This window comes from Phalaenopsis equestris, unplaced genomic scaffold (assembly GCF_001263595.1).
Source record: "Phalaenopsis equestris unplaced genomic scaffold, ASM126359v1 Scaffold000900, whole genome shotgun sequence".
Classification (NCBI taxonomy): domain Eukaryota; kingdom Viridiplantae; phylum Streptophyta; class Magnoliopsida; order Asparagales; family Orchidaceae; genus Phalaenopsis; species Phalaenopsis equestris.
Genome location: NW_018165339.1, coordinates 24,336 through 36,600, shown reverse-complemented (window position 1 = coordinate 36,600; position 12,265 = coordinate 24,336). Strand labels below are relative to the sequence as shown.

Below are 12,265 nucleotides of genomic sequence, written 5' to 3'. Positions count from 1 at the left end.
TGCGGGAAAGGTTTACACGGTTTCTCGAATTATAATATTTGTGTGCAAACTCTTTGCCCCCGAGGTATGGAGTGGTTGTAATTGAAGCGAATGTCGGGAGTTTAGAACACTATCTCTAAAATGTTTCGTGGTGTAGCTTTTGGGATGATGCGCTAATCTGTAGATGCTTCATAATTATGCGATTCTGACTATTGCTTCGCAACATAGGCCTTGACATGATAATGTGCTACGCTACAACGAGTAGAGGGCAGCTAATGGTGGTCGACGGTGGCTAGCGAGTGATAATCGACGGTGGTCCGCGGCTGCAGGAGTGGGAAGTGATTATCTAATTTTCAGTTCAGAAAAGATGTTGGAATTCAACTCCTTTTTCTCCCAACTCCAATTTTCTTTTGGCTCAAGGTTTAGGTCCTCTTTCATGAATGACGTGGGGCTCCTATCAGACGGTCAGGAGAGATTTCATTGATCGGACAACGTTTGGCTGACAGTTGAATGTTTCAATGATGTCGATATTAAGTAAAGTTGGGCTCATTGGATTCATCTCATGGAGACGTTGGATTCAATTATAAGCTTGTTAGATTTGGAATTTGTTTGATTTTTTTATTGGGTATTGAAATTTTCAAAAATGGTTTAACGGCTTGGTCGGGGATTGATTTGACTAGTATAGAACCAACTTTAGTATTATTGTGTTCATATCGTCGAACCGCTCAATTTGGCTCTAAGTTTGTTGAAATCAGACTTTTGGACAATCATTAATTGAAATTTGATAAAAAATTACCTTGAGATCTTTGCCGAATGATGCAAATTTGTTGATGACATATGAGTTACCCCTCTATTTTCGGGAAAGACAATTTTTTTTTATGTGACTCTGAAGATACATTTAGCTGGGTTGAAGCTCATGTTGTAACAATGAAGGAGTTGAAAACATTCTTCAAGATGAGAGACATGTTGGGATGCCTCAAATATTTTTACAAGCATGCAAAACTACGTACACTTTCATTTTCTACCCGAGGAGGTCTTTGAATACCTTGTTCATGAGATGTTGGTTGGTCACGCCACTATTATTTAACTTAAATAGCATGGCTTGATAATAGTATATACCCTTGTCTGTTTAGAAGAAGGTGGCCTCCTTGTCTCACATATTCATTTTTATCAGATTGTTCGCAGAGTAGGCATCCAAGAAACTAAGTCTCTTGTGTCCAAATATGTCATCAATGCATTGATCTACGTGTGGAAGGTGAAAACTATATTTCTAGCTAATCTTATTAAGGTCGGTGTAGTCAACAAACATCCACTCAGTTATGTTAGCCTTCTTGACCATCACGACATTTGTCAGATACATAGGGTGGTGCTCCTCTCGTATGAATATTTTTTTTCCAGAAGCTTGTTACCTTCATATTTGATGGCTTGTAGGCAATCCTGAGTGAAGTTGCATTTCTTTGGTATGACAGTCTTGAGGTTGAATTCACCTTTAGAGAGTATGTGACTAATTATCTTTGGGTTAACTCTAGATTTGTTATCCAGGGTACATGCGCTTATTTTTTCTTGAGAAGATCTATGTATTCCACCTTTGCTCATCAAATAGAAGGGGTTGTCATCTGAGAGTGGAACATGGATCAAATCTTTCTATGGGGAAAGCACAATGAGATACATCCTTATCTTGAAAATCAAAGTTTTTCATGTTGAGGTTCATCGATGAGCGTAGTTATGCTTGCCTGAGGTAGCATGATTGTTTCCTTTTTTCTCTACATGTAGCACCAATCCTGACTAAAGTGAGGAATTTCAACTTCAGGTGTGGTGTGGATATGATGCTAATGAAGATGGACTAGAGGGCTTCTTAAAGATGGCGTTGTATGTTAATTCTGATTTGACGTCTATTAGGTGAATTCTCATATCACAATAGGGAGATTTATCATTCCTTTGAACCTTACTAATCAGTTATCAAACTCATACAATGAACTAGATGCAAGTGAAATTTCCCTTAGTCAACCTCCTACTGAGGAAGGTGAAGTAGAATATGACGTTGGTTGAGCTGTCATTATCAATTAGGATCTTCTTTACATTGAATCAGGTTTCACCAAGCGAGGGGAATTGGACTCTCTCTAGGTCAAAATCATAAGAAATGATGAGCTCGAAGCATGATATTGTACGCACTAGTTCTCCAAGCGCGGTGATTAGAAGTTGGTTAGATAACAACTATCCTTCTATAATTGTTTGAATTTCTCCAACAATTAGGTGATTCCCATGTTTTTGCTTATGTGTTTGCTTTCACTTGTGGGAGATTTATCGATGCGAACAAGCTTGTCTTGCACAAATCGACCCAAGTACCCTTATTGAATCAATCTCTCAATTTCTTTCTTGACCTACTTGCATGCTTTAATGGTATGACCATGACTCTGGTGGAAGCAACCACATTGTTCCTAGTTCCCCAAGTTAGGTTTCAATGCATTGTTCTTGAAGTCCAACATTATTTATGCACTAAATATCCGGAGAGCACTTCTCACTTTTGTAGTCACTAACCATCATCGACCACTATCAACCACTGTTAGTCTGCCAATATCAACCACCATTGGCTGCCCTCTACTCATTGCAGCAAAGTTTTGTATGGTGTCAATATTTACATTATGAAGCGACAAAACACTATTCAAAGTAACGACAAAACGTTGTATAATCATGAAAAGCCTTATGGAGCAATGCATCATTCTAAATAATGTGGCATGACTACCAAACTCTTAGCAACTGCTCCCACTACAATTGATCTATACAATGGGAAACAAGCTCTTTTTTACACACAATTGTTGTAATTTAAGAAATTGTGGAACCATTTCCCACTTGTGAGAAAAGGACATGTATATATAATCACCAACTCATATTAGATTGTTTCAATTTGGCTAGACCATGTGGTTTTCCCCCTTTTGGGTTTTCCATGTAAAAACTTTTGGTTTCTCTACATGCTATCTTTATTCTTTGAGTATGTGTTAGGTTTTCATGCAATAATGCGTCTATAATTTATTACTATACTGCCACAAATTCTTTAGCATGCAATATTTTGGCACTATCTGTTGGAAAAACAATCCCACCATTGAAGTGCTTGCAGCACTTATCGAATGACCACTAAATGTAATACTCATAACAACATAGTATCTTGCTCCAACACCCACCATTCCAACGGGATAGCTGTGAAGCCAGGGTGGTCAAGACTTTGCATCTTCCCGCCTTGAAATATGTTACCATGCTAGCAAAGGCTCCTTGGGTCCTTCTATGGAAGATTGAGTGCACAGGATGGAAAAGTTTCAACTTGAGATTTTTTACCTCATAAGTGAAGCTATATAACCACTGGCGAATATAAATTGATTAAATATGCTTGTCATAAGGTCAACTACTAATGATAAATGGCCCTCTTGAGCATGCTTATACTCGACCCCTTTCCTACGATGACAGAACTCTTTCTTTGTTAGGTCAGGACGATGAGCTCCTTTCTCTCCTAGCTCCAGTTTTCCTCTAGATCAAGTTCGAAGTCACTTTTAATGAAAGCGTAAGGTTCAACATGAAATTGTGGCATGATGATAGGTTTCTTTTAGATATATCCATTATATCAATCGTGATAAGAAGTGGGTGGTCGAGGCTCCATATTTTGACATAATTTGGAGGTTTTTTTTATTGTTCTCTAGGCAATATCTTAGAGTATTGAGTCTCAGTCTATTAAAAAAATGTGCAGTTTCAACTTCCAATAAATTTAATTTTTTAGTCTTCATCCTTCCATTAATTTTGGTACCTATAATGCCAATGATTATTCTTCTACCCTTGAGAGTCCAAGTAAAACTATATGGAGAAATAAGAATGCGAGAATAATAAAAAAAAGATAGCAAAAGTTGTTGAATAATTTAATGATGTGGTTTTGGAAGAGCTTATCTTCCCATGCATGTTTTGGTCTAAATTTCATCTTCAATCTAGAGTGAGTGGGAAAGAAAATGCAAGGCCCATTGCTCAACTCCTCTACTACAATTAGATAGTTGCAAGTAGGTTACTCAATGTCACCATGTGATAAATCTTCTATGATTTCTCAATAGGTTTTTATAATCACTAAAAGATTGCTAAAAAGTCCTTAATAAGCAAGGAGGTTATTGATGACCCATCATTGAGCCTAAACTTCTCATTCTCAATTTCCTCTTCTCGCATAATGGTAGGTTTGATTCCATTATTATGATCAATTGTTTAATGGTGTAGAAAGATGGAAAGGTATACCTAGCAAATGACAATGACATTTTAGGTTAATCGATGTTCCACTTCTCTTAGTAATAAGAAGGGTAGGTCTAATTATAGTATATTTCTCTATGATTATTCAATGTTGATTTTGAATATGAGTTACCCATACATGAATTTCAACCATAGCAATATCAACATCTTCATATATCTGAATTCTAACATATTGTTCTTCCAACTCTTGAAGTCCAATTAGTGGCTATGGAGTAACCCTAACCATCTAGATTAAAATATTAGTCTAACCTAGCCATTATAAAAATAATTATAAATTCTCTAAGGACAAAAGATTTGGTGATTCCAACATTTTCCATTATCATTTCCAAGCAGATTCACACACTTTAGCCATTATCATCAATAGATTTATGCTTCTTTCATATCTTGAAATCCTATAACAATATCTTAAAATTTATTTCATATCTTCAAATTTATTAAAATGCTACAATAAAGTCTTCAACAAAAATTATGGGGTATTTACAAACTTGAAATAATCAACGTGTTAATCATTTGTCAAATTCATGTTACTAATCATAACATATGTGCCAACCATCAAAATGAAATTTATATTCACTTGATTTATTGAATTTCATCATAGAAATAAGAGGATTGTCTTGTGTTTAATCACCTTTTGTTGGTCACAACAAAACTTGATTGAAATCAGTATTAATTCACCATTAAGCTCAGGTCACCAAAATACATGAAAGCTCACTTAAAAGTTCAAGTAATCTAATAATATATAAAACTCTTACTAAATATTGAGATCACTTGAAGTCATCAATATCACTTGCCCCACTCACCAAATGAACCCACTCATCAATATTACTCGTCAAATCAAAATAAAATTGTTACAATTTTCATCAAAACTCCTTTATTTATAACTTATCATGAGTTAATCATGTATTATAATGTATACAAGTTAGAAAGACATCCATTCTACAATAAATATTAATTAAGCCATAAAATTCAATTTATCAAATTTATTTTGACATAATATCTCTTCTAGCTTTATATTTTTACCAAAATATGTAAATTACGAGTAGAAGGATAAATTTTAATAATTATAAAATTCTCTATTTTCTTTCCTTTATAAAATTCTCTATTTTCTTTCCTTTTTTTTTTTTGACATTTTCCCCAACTCATATTTATTAATAAAATTGTTTAATATCACCAAGAAGCACATAGCCGTCAAAACCTCATCTAACGGTTAAGACTAACGCTCAAAGCCCACCACCCTGCGCAGCCGCAAATCTCGCGACCCCAGCCGTGTATCTTCCGTTTACACGATTCGTCTTTGCCCTAGTTCTTGTTCTTCATATCCTGATTTCCTTCTCTTCCGCGATATCTCTAGGTTTTTAATTCTCTATACCAAGAAGATATCGTTTGCAATCGTTCAATCGGAGTATCAGTCGCCATGGATCTGGAGGTGCAGGGTCGGCACGCGATGCTTTTTGACGACGATTCGACGGCGTCTTTCGTCAACTCCCGCGAGGCTCTCGTTCCTTGGAATCATGACGCATCTCTCCTCATCGACCGCTACGACGTACGCCACCTCCTTGACCGGATTCCGCCGCGCCAGGCCACTTCTACGTGGAGCCAGCGCCTCGTTGACGACGCCTGCGATGCCGGCTCGCTGGATGAGCTAGACGGCGAGCGATATAGAGATCTTCCTCCTCTTGGGGATGAGGAGAGAGTGAAGCTTGATTCAGGTCAGTTGAGAATCGAAGGCAATTAGATGTTATGCCTGGATTTTATTTTGATATTCATATCTGTGTACATCTTCTGATTTTTCATTGTGTTCGAGGGCTATTACATTAGCGGGAATTTCTTTTTTTTTAATTTTTCGTTTTGGTTTAGGACTTAATTATTGAGATTTTGTAGCGATGGAGAATTAGGACGGATAAAATATGATCTGAACTTTGTTTTCAGTTCCTTTCTAATTGCCCGTAGGTGGTTTTTGGCTGCAAGTAGGATTTAGTAAATCTGTAAATTATAAATTCATTAAATCCACCCCATCCCTCCGGTTTTAAGCCAAATCAAAGGCAAAATTTGGGACCCTAAATCCATGAAACTCCTGGATTTAGTAAATCGGGCGATAAATTTTATTAGAAGCGCTGCCAAACATCACCTTATGCTTAATAAAACTAGGCCTAGCTGTTCCATTTAATAGATGTGAGGGGCGACACTGTTTTGTTTAGAGTTTGAAGTCATTCATCTCATGTTTTGTTTAACAAATTGAAGGTTATGGCGAAGGCAAAAACAATCTCATGGAATGGCAATTTGAGTTCCTCACTTGAAATGAAGACTTTTCTTCTGTAGGCTAATTTGGAATTCTTAACTGGGAGCAGCAAAATCTTGGAAGAAAGATATTTTTTGGAAAGTACTGATTGGAATTTTATATTTAGCGTAGTCAGGTTTGACAGAATGTTTACTGTGGCTGAGGCCATCAAAATGTAACTATTTTTTCTTATTTTCATATTTGTGAATTTGGTGTAACAACTAGCTGATTCAAGTTAAAAAACAAGCGATTCTACTGCTCATAAATAAATAATTGTGATATGTTTATATCTTAACTGCCATATAAACCTTGAAGTTTTGCAATTTAGTTTGTGAAATTAGTAGGGGCTATTTGTGTTGATGTATTAGGATTGTAGAGCAAAAAAAAAATTAGGAATTTTAACTTTTGCGGTGCATGGTTGGAAGTAAAATAAATCCAAAACATTTCTATAAGGGCTTGTGAATACCTCCAACAGCTTTTTTTTCATGAGTTTGAAATTCTCTTGAACCAGGCAAATTTCAAATTTTTTTTTTGCTTATGATATTCAGCTCACCCTATGCTTCTTGTGCTCACTCACAACTCTCAGCTCTCTCTATGATTGTGTACTTTGCAATCCCGCACTTGCTCATGACCTTTAGCTTTTTTTGTGTGTGTCCATTACCTTCCCATCGCTTTTTCACAACTATTGGCTCTCCCCATGCTTGTGAACCCTGACGTCTTAAAGCTAGCTCAAGATGTTCGGCTCTTTCTGAGCTCTTGTACTCTGGCGTTCCCGCCAACATTGTTGGCCCCGATTGGCTTTATCAAACTCTCGATACCCTAGATCCATTTAAAATAAAAAATAAGTTAAAAAATAAATTAATATAAAATATAGATTTAAAAAAAAATATTTAGTTTTTATTTTATTTCCAACCAAACGCACGAAAAAAAAGGTTTATTTTATTTCAACATAACATTCATGAGTATTCTAAATACTTTGTGTTATATATGTACACTGCATTTAAAATACACATGTATTCTAACTATTTGCAAACAAATAGCCCTTAAATATCTTTCTTTACCTACAAATGTCAGGAGAGCATTTGGAGGCTGATGCAATATCACTTCTCTTTATTGAAGCCTTTTTTGTCGTATTTATGTGAGAAAATGAATGAACACACTTTGTATTTTAATTCCATATTTTATAATCCTGTTGGAATATTCAAGTTGTTGGCAGCTATGTGCCATAAAGGAAATAACTTTTGAAATTATCATTTTTTTCCTTTTCTTTTATTTTGAGACTTTTTGGCTAACCTAGTTACTATGAAGAGAGCCTAATTTAATTAAGATAATGGTGAGTTCTAGCTTTTAAGTTTGCAGGAAAGGATGCTTTATTTACTTCATGATCCTCTCTGACACTGTCAAGTAAGAGGCTTCTATGTACTCTTGACGTTTTTCTTAGTAATATGCTATTATCTTTTATCTGATATTTTTTGACATTTTACAACCTTTTAATGATTGAAAGCTATTCATTATTCCTTGCAGAGTTCGGGAAGAAATCAGAAGCAACAGGTTTTGGTGCTTACCAAGCTGTTCCACTTTCATATGGTGACCAAAATTCAAATTCTATTAATGACAGTACCGAGTATAATTCTGGTTTTCGTCCACCATTTGAAGTGCCTGAATTCCTCATTAACCACTTAGTAAGTGAACATATGCATTGTCATCATTTTAGTGCACTTCTTTCTTTGCAGATAATGATTGCAATGTTGTTTGTAGATTCTTATAAATACCTCCCAGTTGGCAAAAGCAATAATTGTTCAAGCTGCATTTGTTCTTCTAAGGCTTACATTGTCTAAATTTCAGATGCTTGGAGAAGAGATGAAGTATTACTAAGGTTGCCATTCATTGGCACTTGTTTCCTTGTGATGTATCATGACGTAAGGACTAGGCAGGTGGGATTAGAATAATATGTGATATATGCAACAAAATTTACCAAATGGGATAAGCATGCTTTATATATTTTTGGAGAATTATATTTGTCTTTATTTTCTTCAATTAGTTTTTTTTCATTGCTTTTATGCTCTTTTATTTTTATTCAAAAGTATGAAGACGTTTATATTTTTCTTGTCTCTTTGGCAGCCTCCTACGGAGAAGTTACACCAGATAATGGCGAGGACTGCAACTTTTGTAAGTGAGCATGGTGGACAATCAGAGATTGTTCTACGAGTTAAACAGGGAAACAACCCAACATTTGGTTTCTTAATGCCAGATCACCATTTGCATCCATATTTTCAATATCTGGTTGATCATGATCAAATTTTGAAGCATGATTCTACTAAAATGGAAGAAGACAAGTCAAACAATCATACTTCTGAAGCAGGGGCTTTGTCACTGCTTGGATCTATATATGGTAATGGAGATGATGATGAGACTACTCCTCAAACTGAGACTAAAGAAATAGAGCACGATAATTTGGTCGCTGTTGGGAATGCAACAGCACCAATAAAGGTAGAAAATGGTGAGGCTCCTAATGTAGTTTTAGGAAATAAAGGAGTAATAAAAATGGCATCTTCTACTTGCTCCAATGCAAAACCTTTGTCAGTTAAGAAAATACTTTCTGGAAATGCTGCCACTTTTGGTGTGAGCAAGAAGACAGGAGACGGTGATCTTTCATTTGCAAAAGATATGGCACAAAGTTCTCAAAAAGGCATGGCTGATCTGAAATCATCAATATTGAAGCCTCCATCCTTTCTGAAAAGGACCATAGAAAAAATAGTTGAGTTTATTCTTAGGAATGGCAAGCAATTTGAAGCAATACTCATTGAGCAGGATAAAAATATTGGAAGATTTCCATTTCTTCTTTCAACCAATCAATACCACTCGTACTACCTGATGATATTTGAAGAAGCTCACAAGGTACTTATTTTCTTATGAATTATATAGAAGTTGTATCCATTATGCCGTTGTATCTATTTTGGTTGTTATTCTTATATTTGAACAATCACTTTATTGTCTGGCTTGAATTTTGAGTTTCTTCTGTTAATAGATGGTGGCTTTTCAGGATTGATTTTGGCATGCGAACCTGAATTTTTAATTTGCAGGACATTGCTGTAGTTTAGAAGCATCTCATTCAGCTGTTTATTCACCTTAGAAGTTCCTTCAAATGTTGTTTTCTATTTTATAGGACTGCCCTAGTCCAGAGATCAACCATGCTTTATGAGTTGTTGCATAAGTAGGATCACAAAATCGCTATTACAGGTTCCTTGAAATAAAATTGTTAAGGCACACAGGAGTACTGTTTAGTTCAACATAAGATGGATGAAAAACATGTTATAGAATATTGCAACGTGAGCCCAAATGTCTCCTTAGGTCTTGGGTTGAAAATGACTTGGACTAATGGTGTATTAAACCCAACTTTGATCAGTACTCCCTAAAAAAAAATTCAACACTGTCTACTACAAAATAATCTCCTGTTTTTTGGAAAAATTGGGAATGGTTTGACATGCTTAACTTCCAACTGCAGTTTTGATTTCACCTTCAGTATGAATTTTATAAATCTTTTCATATCTCATAACCAAATTTCTTCATGTTAATTAATATTTTTTTGCCTTTTGCAGATGAAAATGCAAGGTAAAAACTATTTTGATGAGAAAAATGATGCAGAGCACAATGAAGGGAACAAGAAAAAGGTTGAAAGTCATGGAAGGGATGCTAATGCAGATGATCGGGACTTGTCTGAACTTTCAGAAGGGGCTTATTATGACCCTCAAAGGAAGGAGAAGTTCAAGATGGTTTTGGGTGGGCAGAAGAAAGATTCACAGGATCAACAGTCCATAGCTGCCAAGCATTCTGGATTAACAGCAGATGAAGCTGCTGCTATTGTTCTGGCAGCAACAAGAGGGGTAAGTCCTGCAAATACCCTTCGCAAGAAATCTCTTGATGATGGCGGACACTCCTCTAAAAACTCAGGAGCTACTGCAGACGAAGTTGCGGCTATAATTAGGGCTGCGACCAGAGGCAGGAGTCCTACTAATACCCCACTAACATCTGGCAGTTTACAGGGCATTAAACCTATTTCAAAGATGTCTTCCAATGGCATTTCTGGTATATCATTGGCTGCTGGGTTATCTGGATCCTCCCCCCAATCTGATAGAAAGAGTTATCACAAAGCAAGCAGTGATGTAACAGTTGCTACAGTCATTGCCAAAAGTGTAGCCCTTGCAGCATCAAGGGAAGCTGATTCGGCTGAAGCCGGTCTGACAAAGGAGCAAAAGCTGAAGGCTGAAAGATTGAAACGAGCCAAAATGTTTGCATCTTTGATAAAGAATGGCAATAGTTCTTTAGGTGAACAGGTGAACTCCTTTAGCCACCACAGTGGAAGTATGGAACCTTCTACTGGTGGTTCTATGCAGATGGACACTGATTCCAAGACTGCAGGCATTGAAAGAGAAGGAAGCTCAGTGCCCTTTGATGATGAGGCCTTAGGTAAGGAGCACGGATCTAGGAAGAGACGCCATTCAAGGCACGATGACTCCGATGAAATTCATAAGTTTAGCAGGAAGAAATACCACTTGTCATGCCATAAGGATGAACAAAGTTTTAAACATCATAATCACTACAGCTCCTCCAAAGATGAGCGCAGGCACAAACGAAGTTCCGAGCATCGTCATCATCGTAAGATTCATGATCATGTATCGGATGATGAGGATATAGAACATTCTGAACAGCGTCGGAAGAAGCATCATTCTCATTCAAGCAGAAAACAAGAGAGCGAAGCTCGAGAGGCTATCAAGTCCATGGATTGTTTTGGAGGCCCATCAGTTGACTTGACCGGTGATTCTGATGGGAGAGACTTATCAGCTTCCGATGATAAACAAACATCTCATCCTACTGAGATTCCTAATGATCTTAGGGCGAAAATCCGAGCTATGCTGTTGGAGACCTTGTAGTGTACATATGCTTATTATATATTTGTTCTTGTTTACATGTCTGGAATGTTTGATTTGAATTAGCCAATGTGAAGTGCATTATTTGTTAGTTTCAAGATGCATTCAAAATACTTGTTCGACTTGAGCTGTTTGGATGATTTAGTTGAGTAAAATGATGCAATTTTTACAAGATTTCGTCTAGGGTTCCAAGTTGTACATTGTTTTTTTCATTTTTCTGATTCATTCTTAACTCTATTATCTTTTATCTAGGAGGCATTTTGCTGCTCACTGGATCAGGAATCGCTATACTTGTCAGACTTCTATAACGGCTGGTAAGGAGTATGAAATATGTACTGTTAGGCAAGTTTTGGTTGGATCTTGTTTTATTAGTGGGTTGTGCCATAATTCTGAAGAGAGGACTGGTAGAGTTGAATTGAAAAAAGAATAATCTTTAATAAGAACTAATTGCTTCAGGAAAATGGGATGGAGTGGAATTGTTGGATCTTTCTTCATATTTATAGGTAGAAATTTGGGATCTTGAGGACTATAAAAAGGGTTGTAAAAAATTAGATATAGATTTTATAAAATTCTAAAAACATAGAGAAGGCATGTAACTTAAATAGTGACTTAGTGTTTGTTTGAGATGGTTTTCTATTTGTTATGCATTTTAGACCGTTATTATAGTTCTATTTGAGAAATTATTTTCATGGTGTTTTTTAGAAAATTTGTGGAGTGTGGTGGCCCTAAGAAAATTATTGACTAATTTTTTTGAAAAAAATAATTTATAAATCTTGCCCATATTTTTTAAGAAGTTTTTTTTTTT

At 36.0% G+C, this 12,265-nt stretch overlaps 1 protein-coding gene across 4 annotated transcripts; it reads left to right on the top strand.

The window, feature by feature from the left end:
• Positions 1-5,506: 5,506 nt before the first annotated feature.
• On the top strand, positions 5,507-11,573 carry LOC110032259. Of its 4 annotated transcripts, none has more exons than XM_020735828.1 (4): positions 5,507-5,963; positions 8,057-8,214; positions 8,654-9,430; positions 10,132-11,573. In XM_020735828.1, exons 1-4 carry the CDS (start codon positions 5,669-5,671, stop codon positions 11,461-11,463), a joined length of 2,562 nt encoding a protein of 853 aa, XP_020591487.1. In that variant the 5' UTR covers positions 5,507-5,668; the 3' UTR covers positions 11,464-11,573. The 4 variants fall into 4 exon arrangements, with proteins under 4 accessions (XP_020591487.1, XP_020591491.1, XP_020591488.1 ...); XM_020735832.1 differs by lacking the exon at positions 5,507-5,963 and adding an exon at positions 8,378-8,451 and having other exon boundaries at positions 8,125-8,214; XM_020735829.1 differs by lacking the exon at positions 5,507-5,963 and adding an exon at positions 8,378-8,466 and having other exon boundaries at positions 8,125-8,214.
• Positions 11,574-12,265: the final 692 nt, after the last annotated feature.

Excerpts from the sequence above, each read along its gene's own strand:
- LOC110032259 (XM_020735828.1), top strand. The coding sequence starts at position 5,669 with ATGGATCTGGAGGTGCAGGGTCGGCACGCGATGCTTTTTGACGACGAT. Across the intron at positions 5,964-8,056 it reads GAGAGTGAAGCTTGATTCAG|AGTTCGGGAAGAAATCAGAA; the intron begins GTCAGTTGAGAA and ends TATTCCTTGCAG. Across the intron at positions 9,431-10,131 it reads TATTTGAAGAAGCTCACAAG|ATGAAAATGCAAGGTAAAAA; the intron begins GTACTTATTTTC and ends TGCCTTTTGCAG.